Source organism: Phaenicophaeus curvirostris, chromosome 4 (assembly GCF_032191515.1).
Source record: "Phaenicophaeus curvirostris isolate KB17595 chromosome 4, BPBGC_Pcur_1.0, whole genome shotgun sequence".
Classification (NCBI taxonomy): Eukaryota; Metazoa; Chordata; class Aves; order Cuculiformes; family Cuculidae; genus Phaenicophaeus; species Phaenicophaeus curvirostris.
This window is the reverse complement of record NC_091395.1, coordinates 18131723-18150759: the sequence shown is the minus strand read 5'-3', so window position 1 is coordinate 18150759 and position 19037 is coordinate 18131723. Positions and strand designations below refer to the sequence as shown.

Here is a 19037-nt window from a genome sequence, read left to right as displayed (position 1 = left end):
GTCTGTACAACACAGTAACTTTTTAAACTGCCCATGCCATTTCAATAACACTTGTTTTTTTCTGGAGCACAAGGCTAACACGCATAGGAGAGAGAGAGAGAGAATTGGCTTCCCCTTACTACCTGCAATAGAAGCATCTTCTAACAATGCCATGAGGGGCATGAACAGGCATTTTTAGAAAATCAAGCTTGATGAAAGGCTTTATGATCTCTCCTTAAGAAGAATGCCTTTACACCTCAGTGCAGGAAAATAAGGCAAAAGACCTTTTTTTTCCCACAGTTATTTCTGTCATACAATAGACTGGTAGCAATGAGTTTTCAACCGTGTGGATTTTAAATGCTCCTGAATAAATGACTGAGCTAGCTCTGTACATACAGTTCCTATATCATCTGCTTTAGAGGATTAAGTTATGCTTCCTGCCATGTCACAAGCAGGATACAATTCTGCTCTCGGCTGCTATCCAGCTGCCTGAAATTTATAACCCTTGAAAATCATGTCATATTTTCAAAGTCAACAAAATATGCAGCTCCCCTTGGAGGGCTCTGCATAAAGACCATTTTATAAGTTTTCACAGAACAAAATCAAAGACTTTTTTTTTTCTCATGCATCCTTTAATTAACTGACAGAATTTGTTGTCAAGCATTCTCACTGAGGTAAACATCTTAAGATACCTTGAGTCAAAAAAAAATTTCCTATTAAAGGGCTTAACTGCCTCATCCAGAGTTATACAACACAAAACCAGAGAGATTTGGAGATTAAATTCTCTTTCCTCTGCGGTATAAATTAATCTGTAGCAGCTGGAGATAAGGATTTTCCTTCAAGGAAAATTACTTGACAATTGGCTGTTACCAACTTCTTCTTTGTCTAATTTTAATTGATGAGCTTGATACTGGCTGACTTAGAAATCAACTGTTTTCACTGGGTAAGCAATCTGGACTAGCACATCTATCTTGATTGGCAACAGATGTTCTAATACTTTCACTTTACCTAAAAATGAAAAGCAAGTGAAGATCTCCGCAGTTTCAAGAGTTGCTACAACAGAACTCAAATTTATCATAGAGAAAATCTTTGTTTAATGACTGAGTTACTCAGAAAATCAAAAAGCTTCACCAACCTTCCACATTCATAGCTTCCCTCAGAAGCTGCAACTTCTTCTGTCTCTCTCTTATCCTGTCAAAGGCACTTGATATTGCTGCAGAAGTTGATGTCTCAGGCACATGGCGCATTTGGTCCAGTTTTTGTGGTCCAAAAACATCCAGTGCTATACTACCATCAGAGTATCTTGCTTCCTTGTTTCTCGTAGCAGAAGAAGTCTGTACTGTAAATGCTTCACATCGATGGTTGTGCCCATGGCAGCCTCCAGCATGGTCTCTCTCAGTTGTCTTGTCAGTTGAGCAAAGCAAATCTGTGGAGGAAGCCCATACTTTCCGCTTCGGAGTGACATCTGTTTGAAGGTGACCTTTTTTTTCAAATTCATTGGTTTTGCATCTAGGAGGACAGAAAATATCTTCCTGTCCTGAGTTGTAATCTGTGGAAATGCCCTGGAAAAACTCTTCCTTGCCTTGTGTTCCTCTAATGGACAAAAATCCCATAGACTTGCTAAGTCCTTTTTTAAGCATTGTCTGTTGAGAAAAGTGAGCTTTGTGTCCATCGGGTGTATCGACCATCAATGTTTTTCCTGGAATAAGGAGACATTTCACATACATAATTTTGTACTTAATACAAAAGAGTGCAACACAAGTTACTTACTGTTATAAGTGCAACCTCAGCGCACCTTTTGGCCTTGATTTTCCCACACAAAATATTGAGGTGGCCACTTAAAACGCTGCCTCAGTCAACAAAGACAGAACTCCCAACTGCATCATATCAGACAACCACTGTATCTCTTTCAAATCTGAAGTGATCCAGAAAAAAAAATATGGCCTGCTATAATTCAGCATTAACATTAAAAAAAATCAGTCTGCAGTATCACCAGTACTGTTTCATGACCAATCTGACATCGGCCATTCCTTTCACACCCAAAGACACCACCCACAATTTTTAATGACAAGTCCAGATTTGTTCTAGAGATTTACAGATGCCCTGCACTAGTGCCAGTAAGAGAAGAATGACTGTATTTAGGAATTCTAAAAATCTTGGATCTTCCTTTGATGACTGTTTTTGGTGATGACAAAAAACACTAAAACTCCAGATAGAAAACACTCTAAAACAAAAACCAGCAAAGCTTCTAAGATCAAAATGATTCTACTAGTCTGTACACTTCATGTTTCATTAATAAACAGATCAGCGAATACTAATAAATACTCAGTCCTTTCCCTCTCCCTTACTGTAAAATTACTTCTAGAATAAATGAAACTGCCAGAGGTGGATTAATAGCAATGAAATACATTCCCTATGACGAATATCATATCATGGTCACCAAGAAGTTTTGATGATCATGTAGGTCTTGAGCATAAAATATTTACTCAAATAATAAGCATCATTATATTCATGGTCAGGTAAATCTTCTACCTTATTCTCAGACTATACACCTCTTATAAGGATGGTGAATTACAGATAATATTCAGAGACACAAATAAGCCTTTTAAAAACAGCTGTTCACTGCAAAGTTCCCACTATCGATCTAAAGCAGTGGGTGATATCCATTCTGCACACACAAACTTTCCATTCATGTACTTGCACATCAAGGACAGACATTCCTAAACAGGATTTTAATTCAGTCATTTGTGAGAGAGAGAAAAATCAAAACACTGCAATATTTAAGACTGTCACTCAAAAAGCTTATCAAAAGAAGCTCTAAGAATCCTCCCCAAGGAGAGTTTCAAGATAATTTTAGGCAGCAAAAAAACCAAAGCAACATCCTCTAGAGAGTTTTTGCTCATTTTTTTAAAAGTAAAAAAATCCTAACCCTCATTCCTTCAACACTGAAAGTATTTACATGTACAAGACCTTTATGAACAAAATAATGGCAATCAAAGGAAAAAAGCCAAGAGAAACAGACAACTGCAGCTCCAATAGGATTACTTGGTACATCAGCAGTCATGTCTCAGACGAGCATTCCTGGTTCAAAAGATCATTTAAATTTCTGTATGTTTAAGCATTATCTTGTTTCAGGATCACACCCAGAGAAAAGAGCAACAAGGTACTTAAAGTACCAGTAGGCATCCTTATCACAGCACACCCAGAGACATAAATGTTATCTGTTGTACACTAGTGAGAACTGGAGTGAAAGAGCCCAGCTGCCAGAGAAAAACAGTGCTAGAGTGGAAGGAGCACACTCTTTATCAAAACTGTAGCTTCCATGGAATGGTAGCATTCAGACCAAATGCAACAGAAGCTGCTTCTAGTTCATGCAGAGACTCAGAAGACACAAGCTCCTTATCCCGAAATGCAAGAGTTGCTCTCTGTTACCCAAGTCATCCACCCACCTAGGGCTTCCTCATGAGGAAAAGTGGATGCCATGAACACTTTCTCATCATCAGTGACTGGGAAAGTACTCATCACTATAGTTTCACCACTCACTCAGCTAATTGCGTGATGAGACAAGAGATGAGCTGTCCCATGAGTGCAGGAGACATTCCACTTCCACACTGCTCTTCCGGTCTGCTGAACAGAAATGTCTGCAGGTCTGTTTAACTCATCCATATGGATTTATTCAGCCAACATGAGTTTTTAACATAGTACCAAAAGGAATCTATGGCTGCCCTTAGTATTTATTCTTGAGATTGTAAAGTTCTCCTGGACATCTTTCATCTTTCCTTTACTATTCTCCCCAGTCCCACTTCCGCTTTTCACCAGTCTCAGCACTTCTTCCTACCTTTGCAAAACCTATCCCTCTCTACATAACGCCATTTCAACAGGTTGTCTCCAAAATGCCTCACAGCATCCACACAAGCTCTTTAAGAATCATTCTTAAAAAAAAGTAAAGAAGAGACTTGAGGGCAAGGGATGCACAGCCTGCTCAAGCTGGGTATCCTGGGAAGGCAAACCAAAACAAAGCAGCAAGACAGAACTTTCAGATCCCTACTTTATACCAGTCAAGAACGCATGCTGCTCTTGGCACTAGAGAGCAGAGGTCATAGAATCATAGAATAACCAGGTTGGAAGAGACCCACCGGAACATCAAGTCCAACCATTCCTATCAAACACTAAACCATGCCCCTTAGCACCTCGTCCACACGTGCCTTAAACACCTCCAGGGAAGGTGAATCAACCACTTCCCTGGGCAGCCCGTTCCAATGCCCAATGACCCTTTCTGTGAAAAATTTTTTCCTAATGTCCAGCCTAAATCTCCCCTGGCGGAGCTTGAGGCCATTCCCTCTTGTCATTTTCCCTGTCACTTGGGAGAAGAGGCCAGCACCCTCCTCTCTACAACCTCCTTTCAGGTAGTTGTAGAGAGCAATGAGATCTCCCTTCAGCCTTCTCTTCTCCAGGCTAAACAACCCCAGCTCTCTCAGCCGTTCCTCATAAGGCCTGTTCTCCAGACCCTTCACCAGCTTCGTCAACAATCAAGGACAAAACTTCTCAGTACAGAAGCAACTCAACAGCAAATACCAATCAAATAAACTGGATTAGGCAATCAGCAATCAGTCCAGGACAATTCTTCTATTTTTAATAACTTAAGTCTGTCCTCATCTCTCCTTACTTTTAAAAGTATTTTTATTATAGACTTTGTAAGTCACAGAATGAACTGTTACGGTATTTTCACTTTTTTTTTTCCCCTGGACTTCCTCAACACCTTGTCTCACTGTTACTTAGATGAAAGATCTTAAATGACTGCAATACATCTCTCTTAGCACAGGGCACCTATGTCTGGCTTTCAGCTAAAAGCACATCTAGAGAATAGAGCAGACTGGAATAATACATACACCCTTCTTTAAAATGTGTATTTTCGGTTGAATGGTGTCCACAAGTCCAAATTCATAAAGCCAGTATGTAGTTTATCCATCAACTTTTCCCCCCTGACTTTTATGAATACATGTGTGGGAAAATGAAGGTAAGAACTATTAGTACAAATTATATATTAAGAACAAAGGTCCAAATAAGGATCCCAAAGGAACTTGAATGCATAATGGAATTTCTAAGTCTTTAACTTACAATGGATGGAGACACTCATGTTATGACCTTCCTTCAAAAAATGGCTTGTGTTTGTAGTGGAAACTGCAGAGACCAAGCCAAAGCATTTTGACTCCACTAAAGACATCAGGTATCTCACATGAGACCACACAGTTACTCCATGCTTCAGTTACTCAAGAGTATAACAGGTCAGAGAAGTACTTCCCTACTCGTCAGTGAAAGTGATAAGACATTAGCAATTAAGATACCACAGCATGTAAATAACTTCAAAAGGCATGCCTTCCCCTTCCCAAATTACTCCTCTGCTGAACTAAACTCTTCTTCATGCTCATCTGAATAGTATTTGGGTTCTTGATTTCACATATTGCCCTTGGGTGTTTATCCTCTACTTGATGTTACATTAGTGCAATTACTTATAATTACTGTAAATAATTCAAGCCCCATTATAGTAATTGCATGATTCCAAAGTGTAATATACAGTGAGGGAATATATACAATAAAAATAGCAATTAATCTCCAAGAGTTCACAACAAAATTCCCTTGTGGTGCTAAAATGAAAATCTAGCTTTCCACACGCAGTCGACTGGCTGATCTAGAGGAAGGTGTCCCTGCCCATGGCAGAGGCGTTTGGAACTAGATGATCTTCCAACCCGAACCTCTCTATGACTCTTACGTTACATTTTCTAAATGACCATAGATCTGTTTCCTTCTTCATTTGGTGTATTCAGCTACGAATGCACCTGCACCCTCTTTGACACCAGTGTCATTCACAAAACATCTTTAACTGAAATTGAGTAATCTGGTTGGTTTTCCTCAGAGTAAGAAAGTTGTTATCTGGCCCTAACTAAATTCAGTCTGATTACAATTACTTGTGTACCAGCTTGATCACACAGGCAATTAATCAAATATTATATAAGTGAAGCAGGGTCAGTGCCGTAACATCCTTCATCTGGTTTTAATGAATAAACTCAGCTCAAGTTTCTTTGAAGTCTTTAAGATTACTCCCTTCTTTTGTTTGCTCAAAACAGAATACCTTTTTAATCCAAATTGTAGCAGAGCTTAGGATACACACACACACACATATACACACAGAGGCAGGGTGAGGAAGAGACAGGGGCCAGAGAAAGAAGAAAGATATTGCCCACATACACATGAAAGCACACACTATTACTGCCAGACTGAAAGGTCTGAAAAGAGGAAATTATGATATAGGAGTTTAAAAAACATCTCTCGCACCATCTTTGTGCAGAGAATTGAAAAACAGAAAAATGCTTATGCCAAAACAATGTGGCTAGTTTCTCAAATATGAGTGGGTAGCTGATGGAGGAGTTGGGTTTGTGATCCCTTTGGGGCAGGCTAAAAGCCAGACAGAAGACAACAGAGCTAGATATGGCCTGTGGGTTGACTGCTAGGAATGGCACCTCCTCCTTACTTTTACTTTCTTAAATTGCTGAGAAAATTCAAGTTTCAGACAGAAGTAATCCTAAGACTTGGCATTCTTTGCAAAGGAAGAAATGAGCTGGACACAAGGACTGTTGAAAGCACTGTTAAGTAATGGCCAAGCTATAAATCCTGTAAAACAATTTACTTTCTTCTTTGGACTGACACGGCTCCTCTATCAAAAACCCCAAATAGCTTCAGAAACCATGCATCTTGTTCAGAACAGCAGTGGTAAAACTTGGCAAGCAGCACTTCATAAGCGCAACATCCTACCTCTTCCCTTCCTCCGCACAAGAGATGTGCACCGTTGCTCTTTCCCACTCAGGTTTATGGACCAATTTTTAGTTTTTTGACATCTCTGGTTTAGTTTCCTCACTGATCTTTCAAGTCTTTTGTCTTCAGAGTCCTGTGTTTACCCCCAGCACACTGTGACAGCACTTCTGAACTGGAAGGTCAATAAAGCAGTAGCAACTATACTTAAATTTAAGATATCTAACGAACACTACTACTCCTAAATGTGAACAGAAACATTTATTAGAAGAAATCAGACATGGTTTCTGGACTGCAAAAGAATAATTGTTTAAAAAACAAACAAACAAAACAAGCAAAAAAAACCCAACCAAAGAAGAAAACTTCATCTGGCTTCCATTTGGATCTGAACTCTGGAAGTTATTCTCCACCTACTCAGTTCTTTTTTTCTAATACTGAGGAGACAGGGGAAAGAAAATAAACATATTTCCAGATAAGAGCTTTTTAAGCCAACAGAATTGAGTTTGTGCTCTATTTTGCTTAGTTGTGTGCTTGGATTTAGCAAGAAAATGAGTAAGCTGTTTCAGTTCACACGTAGAAGCCATCACTATAAACCCTTTCTTTTAGACTAAAAGTTGCGTTTTCCCCCAGATCAGGAACTAAAATATAATCCACAATCAGCTTCTCCGGATCAAATGCAAAAGGGTACATTTTCTTCTGCCTGCAAGTTTTTGCTGGGCAGCTATATTAGTAATTGATATACCAGAGAATGAATCATAGAATCATAGAATAACCAGGTTGGAAGAGATCCACCGGATTATTGAGTCCAACCATTCCTATCAAACACTAAACCATGCCCCTTAGCACCTCGTCCACCCGGGCCTTAAAAACCTCCAGGGAAGGTGAATCAACCACCTCCCTGGGCAGCCTGTTCCAGTGCCCAATGACCCTTTCTGTGAAAATTTTTTTCCTAATGTCCAGCCTAAATCTCCCCTGGCAGAGCTTGAGGCCATTCCCTCTTGTTCCATCCCCCATCACTTGGGAGAAGAGGCCAGCACCCTCCTCTCCACAACCTCCTTTCAGGTAGTTATAGAGAACAATAAGTTCTCCCATCAGCCTTCTCTTCTCCAGGCTAAACAACCCTAGTTCTCTTAGCCGGTCCTCATAAGACTTGTTCTCCAGCCCCCTCACCAGCTTTGTTGCTCTTCTCTGGACTCGCTCCAGAGCCTCAACATCCTTCTTGTGGTGAGGGGCCCAGAACTGAACACAGTATTCAAGGAATGGTAACTAAATGCTTGAATTCCTTTTAAAATTAAAGCCACTGCACTCAGCCTTAGAATCTTCTAGTGAATTTACAACACCCAACATTTTGCTGTGCCTGACAAAGACATGTAGTCTAATTACACAGGGATTTTATTAACATTTAAAATTTTGTTCAGTGTTTCCAATTATTTCCAGTTAAGGTGAACCTTAATAATCCTTTAAATTCATTTCAAGCCTTCATTCATGTGGCATATATTCTTTTTGGAGAGATAAAGGTTGGAATTTTATAGGATACAACTGCAGTACTATAACATATAAAGTTAACCCGTGACACTCTACCCCATTGAACAAGCAGAGTTAAAATCAGACTCTCATAGTAGCAAAGCAAAGCCAACTCACTTGTTAGCAAAGTCTCTTCAGAAGATGAAATATCTCTGGAAAACTCTGTCCTTGATGTTCACAGATCATAAACATAAGCTGCAACTTTGTAAATAAATGCACAAGGTGCAGGATTTAAATTGCTAGGGGCTTAAGAAGCTAGACGGCAGGCACAAACAAATTACAGAGATTTTAACTGGGCTCTAAACAGACTACGGATCCCTTTGAAATAGAAGTGCTATAGTTTGTTGCAAAGAGTAACACCGTGAATTAATTCTTGCTTTCTGTTTGGAAGAGTTTGCCAGTTATTCTTGTCACATCAAAATAATTTTGTCAAGAAGCTTCCACAAATAATTCTTTAAGTAAAGACTCACAAGGTCTAAGGTTCTTTTGAACACATATCTTAAACAACAATGATGACTCATATCAGGTTTCACTTCTATTTCTGCTGGCTAAGCCAGTTCCTAAACACTGTTTCCGAGTATGATTTGACTAAAATCAAACACTCTGTAATATTAGTTTAGAATTACTTCCTCAGTCAGCTCTGTCATAAAGCTCATTCACCAAGATGGCCAGAGAAAGTGTGTCAAGAAAGAGACAAAAAAATAAATTTAATTGGGATGAATATTAACATTAAGGTATTTATTAATTTAATAATTATCTTCAAGACATGAAGATGGAAATGAATAGCTGAAAATACCCAGCCTTGGTACATAAAGAGAGCAAAACATCCAATTTAAGCACATGAATCACAGAATCACAAGTTGGAAAACACCCACAGGATCATCGAGTCCAACCATTCCTATCAATGACTAAACCATGCCCCTCAGCACCTCATCTACCCGTCCTTTAAACACCTCCAGGGAAGGTGATTGAACCATCTCCCTGGGCAGCCTGTTCCAGTGCCCAATGACCCTTTCCATGAAAAATTTTTTCCTGATGAAGTGGAAAAATATTTCAAAATATTTGTCCTAAGCCAGCAATACAGCAATTTTCAGCAATACTCAGCAATTACAATTTTGGATGACCACAACATGGAAAACAGATCTTAATATTAATGACTTTCAAAGACTTAAAAGACTTAGGATTTTTCAAAGACTGCAAGTATCCAAGGTATTAGTTGGCTACTCTCCAACTAGGAGCCCATAACTTTTTGCTGAACCATCTCTATAATCATGAGCTTAGGATGATTTATCAGCTATCTTAAGTTAGATGCTCATAGTAACTCTCTGATACTCTGAAGTTCATAATAAATGCCTTAGCTGAATGCTGTGTTTTCTCCATGTGACAGCTGTTCTATTAACTGAAAATTCTCTTTAAGATTTTCATAATGACTCAATGGAACTCGATTTTTCACAATGACTTGGGGAGTATCAGACAAGTCTTCTGTACTCTCCAGGAAAGAGTTCTGCTCACCATATTTACTTCCTAAAATATGACTGCTGAAATTAGACATGTCCTTACATCTGCAATTGTCCCAGTACCAAACTGGGCCCACGATGTCTTCTTGGAGAAAGTTAAACCCAAACATTTAGATAGAAGATGACTGACATCACTTCTAACTTATTAGAAAGTTAGTTCACTCAGAATCTTAATCCCGCCTTGTCTTTCTATATTTCTAAGTCTTTGCCTTTTTGCAGATAGAATGAGAAACTCATATTTCAGCTACACACAGCAGCAAAACAGTACAGTGTTAACCAGGGCAGCTGATCTGTGCTGTTATTTGCACCAATAAAACCTCATACCATTACGGAAAAAGACATAACTAAGCATTACATAGCTCTGAATCAAAAGAGAGTTGTCTCTCACTAGTGTCAGACACCCAACTTTCAAATACGTACATGCCAAATAGAACCGAAAACAGCTATAGATGGTTTCCTTACGTAGGAGGTTTTGTTTGCTTTGTTCTGTTTTGTATTTTACTGATACTTTATACTCCCTAAGGTCTCAGTGAAGTGGAGGTTACGGAATGCATAAGATCAAAATCCAGAGAAGCAAGATAGTGATCTATTAAGAGATATCAGGAAATGGGACTGACTACAAAACAAGAATTGGGAAAGGTTTTGGGGAATCTGAGAAGGTTGGAAATGCTCTAGGGAAAAGGAGAAAAATAATGAGAGTTCCAGATGTAATGAATGTGATACAGAAAAACTGAAACAGGTTGAGTGGAAGCAACTCAGGCAGAACATTTTCTGAAAATAAAAACTCAAATAACAGAAAACATGAAAAAGATATTCTGCATCTAGGGATAGGAGGAAGAACGAGTTTAACACCAAAATATCATAAAATCCACACAGTAACCGGGGGTTATCAAGTTCACTCATTCCACAAATATTATTTGAGTAAAGATTATGTTTAATTTGATGTCTTCAGACAAATGATGTTCCCTTAAAAAGAGAAACCTCTCAAAAAGTGATTTCAATTGAGGTCGCTTGAAAACTTGTGTTGAATTGACTAGTCGACTACTGAGCCAAGTGGACTCCCCGCTCTCAGAGAACCCCTAACTTTGATTGTTCTTCCTTTACCCAGTGATTTTACAAGCACACATGCTGCAGGGAACCTGTTCTGCTTGGCACTCCAGAGATCCTAGGCAGAGGCAGAAGGCAAGTGAACACAGCAGCAAGACAACATGTTCAATTCCACAGCCCCCCAGAGATTCAGACACTGCATCCTAACTGAACAGTAATTACATCATCTTGTCTATATCCTTTAAAGTTAAAGACATAGTCCTCAGAGAACATTTTAAACATTAGAAGGATGTTTTTCACCCTAGCACTGAGCCATAAAGCCATACAGGTACCTGGAGGAGCTAATACATCAATCTCCAAAATACAGAAGAATCTAAAATAAAAGATTTTTCTTGATATATACTTAAGACTTTGCAGAAAGACATGACTTCAAGGGTCGGAGAGGAATATGCTAAAATACTTAAAGTTGTGGGTAGGGAAAAAAAATGAAGGAAAAAACCTCAAACCACACTTAGAAAAAAAAATAGTTAAGGATTTTCTATGAAAATAAAAAGCAAACAAATATTCTGTTATCAAAATATGCAGCTTATGATGATCATGGAATAAAAAGCAGAACAGACGATAGAAAGAGGTTATGGAAATTACAAAGCTTAAGGTAGGAATATGGCATGGATTAGTACTGGAACATACGTTAGTACTGGTGGGAACCATGGAGAGAATTAATTTTAAGAAAGAGCTTAAGACGTTCAGACAAGAAAGGCATGACATGGTTTACAAATCCAGTCAACTAGAGTGATTTAGTTTACCAACCCTGTATTCCTACAGATCTTCCTATTGCTACAGAAATACTCTGGAAAGGAAGGAAAACAAGCCAATAAGAAAACAACCCCTGAGAAAGCAGTCAGAACAGTGCATTTGTGCCAGAAAATGAAGAGACAGTGTGTACCAGAAACTGTTCCTAAACACAGAGCACTGTACCGGAAGGGCTGGCAACCACTAACAGAAGGTTTTTACATCAAAAAGTAGCCTAATCTAGGACTCATCTCAAAAGAATCAATAAAAGAAGACCACCAATGCCTTGCTAGACTCATGTTTCTTCAGGAAAAAGGGGGATGCAGAAAAAAGCATTGTGTGCAGAGAAGAGTGCAGGGCTGCCTGGGAAGCAGGGAAAGAGGCCATGTGCAGCTAGAGCTACGACGAGAAGGCAAAGTCCACAGGAAAATAGGGACTACAAAAAGCTGCCTCCTGTTCCTGTACCTTCAGCTGAAGACTTTTCTCCAGAACAAAAACCTTCATCAGAGAACCTTTGAAACCTCTTCCTACTATCAAGACTGAACTGGAAAAAGACACGCATTTTCTTGAAACAGTTATTCTCACGTCACCATCACCAATACTTAGCTATACACTGAACCATTAGAGTGGATTTCATTCTGTGGATTACAGCAAGTCCCCCTGCAAAATCTACTCAAACTTGGTTTTCTGCTGGGTTGTATTTATTGCCTTAACCTCTGTTGCAATGAAACACTTACCTGTAGGAAGTCCTTTTCCCCTCAGCCTCTCCCGAATAGCCAGGCTCCTGTCTGGCTGCAATTTTCTATCTCCATTACAAGAAAGTTGATCCACCTGCAAAATAGGCAGTGACACAAAATCAAATATTGAAAAAGCTCACATTAGTACAAAGCAAGTGTCTGTTATGTAAACGGACAATGTAAGTCAGTGCCAAACAGTAAAGTTTGAGTTCAGAGTGGAAGTTGAAGCTTCTTTCATAAAAAACAGGTCCATCAGTGAGAACATCCCCTAGAATTATCCATATTTGAATAATTTCTGCATTATTTTTAGTACACATTTGGTCAACTTTTTTCCATGGGGTGCAAAGTTCACAAATGTGTAACTCACTAACATTCCACCCCAACAGCAAACTGAAGATAGCAACACTTGAAAACCATGTTCCATGGCTGTGACGTGATTGGAAATTGTGACTGGCCACATGAGTTTTCTGTGTAACAGGAAAAACTGTCTTGTACCTGATAGCTTTAGGCTGATACCTCACTTACCACATATGTAAAAATCCCATAGATTTGTGAGAAGTCTCCTTTTCAAATCCTCAGACAGATTCCTTTCGTGTATCAGGCCTAAAGACTCCCATTAACTTTTGACTTTATTTTTCCTACTCCCCCTGCCCCCCAAAAATTATTTCACATGTATGATCATTCAAAGAAGAGCTTATTTGCTATAACTAAGAACCTTTAGTGAGATCTTTTTATATGGTGAGCTTAGCTCAGAGGTGGGAAGGAGAAATCAAGCAGCCTTCTATCCATAACAGTTACAATGCAACTCAATTATCATTAAACATATTGAATCAGTCTTGTGCCATACTGCTCTTTAAAAAGAATATTAATATGGAAAGTGAAAATATTCACACAGGACCTCCCAGCTGTGCTTCAGAGACCACCAAATCACCAGTTACAGAGCTAAGACCTCCCTAGCCTTTGACAAGGCCAATCAAGATTGGAGGCAGGCCAATCTCGGAATAGCAAGTTCTACCATGGCTCTGATAAAACCTATTTTTTTATGCTTTTCTTATTGATTTAAAAATTACAGCACACAGAGCACTAGAGAGTAAAAAACAGCAGGGATGGCTAGCTAAGGTACACAAAACCACAGCAGCATAACTATGTAACTGTTGTTCTATCAGTGCTTGGTCCTATTCAGCTACTTAGCTATTCAGCTACTTAGGGAGACCATACAGTCCCTATTGGACACAGAAGGGACAACAGTAACAGGGGATGAGGAAAAGGCTGAGGTACTTAATGCCTTCTTTGCCTCAGTCTTTAGTCGTAAGGAGGGTCGTTCTGCCTGTGTACAAACCCAGGAGCTAGAGGAGCATAATGAGGCTCCCATGATCCAAGAGGAGGTGGTCAGAGCCTTGCTAGCCCGACTGGACAGTCACAAGTCTATGGGGCCGGACGGGATTCACCCTAGGGTACTGAAGGAGCTGGCGGATGTGCTGGCCAAACCCCTTTCCATCATCTTCCAACAGTCCTGGAAGACTGGGGAAGTCCCACTGGACTGGAGGCTGGCTGATGTTGTGCCTATCTACAAAAAGGGCCGCAGGGAGGACCCAGGAAACTACAGGCCTGTCAGTCTGACCTCAGTGCCAGGGAAAGTCATGGAGCAGGTGATCTTGAGTGCTATCATGAAGCACATGCAAGAGAACCGGGTGATCAGGCCCAGTCAACATGGGTTCACAAAAGGCAGGTCTTGCCAGACTAACCTGATCGCCTTCTATGACAAAGTGACCCGGCTACTGGATGAGGGAAAGGCTGTGGATGTGGTCTTCCTGGACTTCAGCAAAGCCTTTGACACAGTTTCCCACAGCATTCTGCTTGAGAAACTGTCAGCCTCTGGGCTGGACAGGCGCACACTCTCCTGGGTGGAAAACTGGTTGGATGGCCGGGCCCAGAGAGTGGTGGTAAATGGTGTGAAATCCAGCTGGAGGCCAGTGACAAGTGAGGTTCCCCAGGGCTCAGTGCTGGGTCCAGCCCTGTTCAATGTCTTCATCAATGACCTGGATGAAGGCATCGAGTGCACCCTGAGCAAGTTTGCGGACGACACTAAGCTGGGTGGAAGTGTCGATCTGCTGGAGGGTCGGGAGGCTCTGCAAAGGGATCTGAACAGGCTGGACCGCTGGGCAGAGTCCAATGGCATGAGGTTTAACAAGGCCAAATGCCGGGTCCTGCACTTGGGGCACAACAACCCTATGCAGTGCTACAGACTGGGAGAAGTCTGTCTAGAAAGCTGCCTGGAGGAGAGGGACCTGGGGGTGTTGGTTGACAGCCGACTGAATATGAGCCAGCAGTGTGCCCAGGTGGCCAAGAAGGCCAATGGCATCTTGGCTTGTATCAGAAACGGCGTGACCAGCAGGTCCAGGGAAGTTATCCTCCCTCTGTACTCAGCACTGGTGAGACCGCTCCTCGAATACTGTGTTCAGTTCTGGGCCCCTCACCACAAGAAGGATGTTGAGGCTCTGGAGAGAGTACAGAGAAGAGCAACTAAGCTGGTGAAAGGGCTGGAGAACAGGCCTTATGAGGAGCGGCTGAGAGAGCTGGGGTTGTTTAGCCTGGAGAAGAGGAGGCTGAGGGGTGACCTCATTGCTCTCTACAACTACCTGAAAGGACGTTGTAGAGAGGAGGGTGCTGGCCTCTTCTCCCAAGTGACAGGGGACAGGACAAGAGGGAATGGCTTCAAGCTCCGACAGGGGAGGTTTAGGCTAGATGTTAGGAAAAAATTCTTTACAGAAAGGGTCATTGGGCACTGGAACAGGCTGCCCAGGGAGGTGGTTGAGTCACCTTCCCTGGAGGTGTTTAAGGCACGGGTGGACGAGGTGCTGAGGGATATGGTTTAGTGTTTGGTAGGAACGGTTGGACTCGGTGATCCGGTGGGTCTCTTCCAACCTGGTTATTCTGTGATTCTGTGATTCTGTGATTTGCTCTTATGTTCTTGCAAAGCCAATGCGGTAGCACATAATGAATTACGTTAAGGAGATTACTGGCAGAGGAGATCTACACGATTAGCAAGACTTCAGCACTGGATAACCACCAGTAGCCCCACTCCTTCATTGGAGTATAAAAAAATAAACGTAAGGAGTTTCAATTATATAAAACCAGATAAAATTCAGGACCATCATGGGATATCAGTCCAGCAATAACACATCGCTCAGCATTTGTAATAAACAGAACACAAGGCAATCAAGTACTGCCCAGAGAACAATCTAACAATATTGACAATATTAGCTTTGCTTTCAACTCGGGGTTTTTTATTTAATTTATAATTTTATTTATTTTATTTAATTTTATAAAATTAAAATTTTATTTAATTTATAATTTAAATTTATAATGTATTTATTTTATAATTATTCTAAAGTTATGTTGTAAAGTTTTAGGTGGGGGAAGAGTTGTCTGTCCAGAATAGTAACTTTGCAAGATGAGTTAATGCAGTTTCTTTCAATTCTGGGAACACTTTAACACATTCGTTATCATTAGACAATAACGTCTTTCACAATTATAATACCCAAGAGTTGAGCAGAAATGCAAGAGAATTGGCACATTCCTTAAAATATCCCTCTTCCTGCTAGCAAACAACTCTACAGAAGTCAAGCATAGCTTTAAAAAAGGAAATTTATAGCTATCATTTTTTAAGCATTTCAATTAGCAACAAATGTAAGGCTTGCCCCAGAGTTCATCTTTTTTCTTGTGCTGTTTTCCCCTACTTTTATTTCAATGAAGACAAACAGTTCACAAAATTATCTTCCTCAGAAGTAGCAACTGTGAATGCATAATCCAAAAGGAATTCATAGAATAATAGAATCACTAGGTTGGAAAAGACCTCTTGGATCAAGTCTGATGTTTCCTATCTGCCACTAAACCATGTCTCTGAGCACCTCGTCTACCTGTCTTTTAAATACCTTCAGGGATGGTGACTCAACCACCTCCCTGGGCAGCCTGTTCCAGTGCCTGATGACCCCTTCTGTGAAAAATTTTTTCCCCGATGTCCAGTCTGAACCGCCCTAGGCGCAGCTTGAGGCAATTTCCCCTTGTCCTACCACCTGTCACTTGGGAGAAGAGGCCAGCTCCCTCCTCTCTGCAACCTCCTTTCAGGTAGTTGTAAAGAGCAATAAGGTTTCCCCTCAGCCTCCTCTTCTCAAGGCTAAACAACCCCAATTCCCTCAGCTGCTCCTCCTTTCTCCAGCCCCTTCACCAGCTTTGTTGCTCTTTTACCAGCTTTGTGTTGCTCATCCTGTCAAATCACAAACTGTTACAAGAGAAGCAGCTCTCCATATCAAAACTGCAACATAGTAAAGCAAGAGGAATAATGACTGCAAAGTGAATTAGCATCTTTGCTCTCTTCCTGCTCAAATTAAGCAAATCCTTCTCAAATTGTTCCTCAAATGCTGACACAGACTTACCCCCGACAGGCTTCCCAGAACCAGTCTGACCAACTGTTTCACATATGAAAAAGAAGGGGCACAGTTACTGTTCCTTATGTGAGCACTGCAAGCATCCAGAACAGTCCGTATAGATACGCGGGCGTAAACAACATCTTCACACATGCCGAGGAGTATGCTGTTGAGATGATCTCCAAGTTTGATAGGCTAGTCACAAACAAAAACAGGATGGATAGGAGAATCAGTTTTAATAGTGACTTATTTGGTACACAGAGAAAAAAAAGGTATTGAACACTGTAAAATAATTATCCACAAGGCTTACAGCCTACACTACCTGAGCACCAATTTGAAAGTCACCATCTAGTTAGTGAAAAAATAGTGGTTGTGGATCAGAGGGCAGGCATTCAGCATTTAAATTTGATTCCTACTCTACAACAATCTGCCAAACAAGCTGCCTGATCTGTAAGGCCAGACCAATGCTTTCCTTTCTCGAGGGCTTAATGACCAGTGAACAGGTTCAGAGGAAATTTCTTTGTTGTTTTTGAACATTCTGCTAGTCATGAGCATAAAACTCAATCCTCATTGCGTCTCTTAATCCTTTGTCTGCTACACTCATTTTCTATGGTTTCTCACTAATACTTCAGAGCAGCCAGTGACCTCGTCAAAAAGTATCAACAAAAAGTAAGGAATAAAATAGCAAAGCCACTGGTTGAGGAAGCAGAGCTTCATAGTTGCAGGACAACACCCAAACAGTTAAAAACAATCTAGATTCCTCTACCTATTCAGTTAATCCAGCACAAGGAATATCACTCCTCAGGGTATGGAAGTCAGTGATAACACTTGTTCTCAGACATCACAGGCAATTTGGACCTGAGCTTCCTGATATGTAACTCTCAAAGTGGATGGTTACACAAAAGTACAAGCATTGACATGCACATAGAGCACTTCAGACAAACTTATAACCTCCTTAAATTGTGCCATTAAAAAAAACCAGAAAAGTATTCTGGACTACTCTGATTTAATTAACATAGGCTTTCCCCATCTATCTGTTTAGCAATTCTAAATATTCATAAAAATCACTTTTCTATTCAACCACACTCCCAGCAGAGAAGCAGCTCACTAGCCAACATAGGCAGATATCTATGGCAAAAAAAATATTTAAAAACACGAAGATACACACATACAAATTAAGACTTAAAAGAAATGCCATACACGGGCTATCCTTTTGTCTCCACTAACTCCACAGCAGCAGCAGCACTACATAAGAACAACCTAAAGGTAAATTCTAGACTTCTGCTCCCCCTTTCTTTCCAGGCATATCTCACCACACTGTCTTTGGAAAAATACTGTTATATCAAAACGTAGAGTACTCTTTCCCATTGCATTAGTGTGAAACTGTTGCTCCAAACTAGTACCAATAGAAGAAACAAACAAAAAGGGAACTAAAATTCATGCCTTTTTCCTGCCCAACACCTACCACTACCTGCCTTAAGTTATTCTTCTACTACTGCTGAATACAGTGCTTGTCATCTCCTGCAAGACAGGAGGAGCAAAGAACGGGAATAGCTGACTAAAAATACAGGGCCTTTTGGGACAAATAAGTATCCCAAAAACAGTAACAGTTTCAAATATTCTGACTTCTGAATTCAGGCATCTACTCCAAATCAGTATAACCAAGAATCCAATAACTACTCCGCTGAAGAAAATATTACGAACTTAACACTTAAATTGCCAAAAAGCTTTTCAGGATTTCCTCCTTTACCCTTACACTAACAGTAACTAGCAGGACTGAACTGAAATATGAAACAGAAATAGCTTATCTCCTTGAGCTGCACAGTGCTTCACCAACATTAAATACTTCTTTTTTGATGCATTTAAACTTATTTTCACTCTTTTAGATATTGATTCCTAACAGTTTAATTGGGGGCGAGAAAGGAGCACTCAGGAAGATGACTAATCACATCATCTTCAGTCAGTTTTGGAAACACAGCTTGGGAGTTCTGTTGAGTATGTGAAATAGCCCCACTGAGTAATAACACTTGGCTCTAAGCAGTCTATAACAGTGTCTACAACAACTGACAAGTCAATAGCAAGAGTCTAGTCCTTGTTCCAAAACAATTCATATCATTTCTTGGCCATTGTGTAACTTAATTATCTGTGCAAAGTCCAGACTCACAGAAGTTACAGCAGCATAGGGTAAAGTAGCTTTATCATGAGTA

At 40.3% G+C, this 19037-nt stretch overlaps 1 protein-coding gene across 3 annotated transcripts in view; it reads right to left on the bottom strand.

Annotated features, from left to right (window-relative positions):
• Window positions 1-19037, bottom strand: part of PTPN13 (protein tyrosine phosphatase non-receptor type 13) — a 126047-nt gene that overhangs the window by 63993 nt on the left and 43017 nt on the right. For all 3 annotated transcript variants that reach the window (XM_069855368.1, XM_069855367.1, XM_069855366.1), the window contains 3 exons: window positions 16840-17025; window positions 12404-12497; window positions 1115-1678 (listed from right to left, as the gene is read on the bottom strand). In XM_069855368.1, coding sequence (XP_069711469.1) covers window positions 1115-1678; window positions 12404-12497; window positions 16840-17025 — 844 coding nt within the window. The remainder of the gene's footprint in view (window positions 1-1114; window positions 1679-12403; window positions 12498-16839; window positions 17026-19037) is intronic.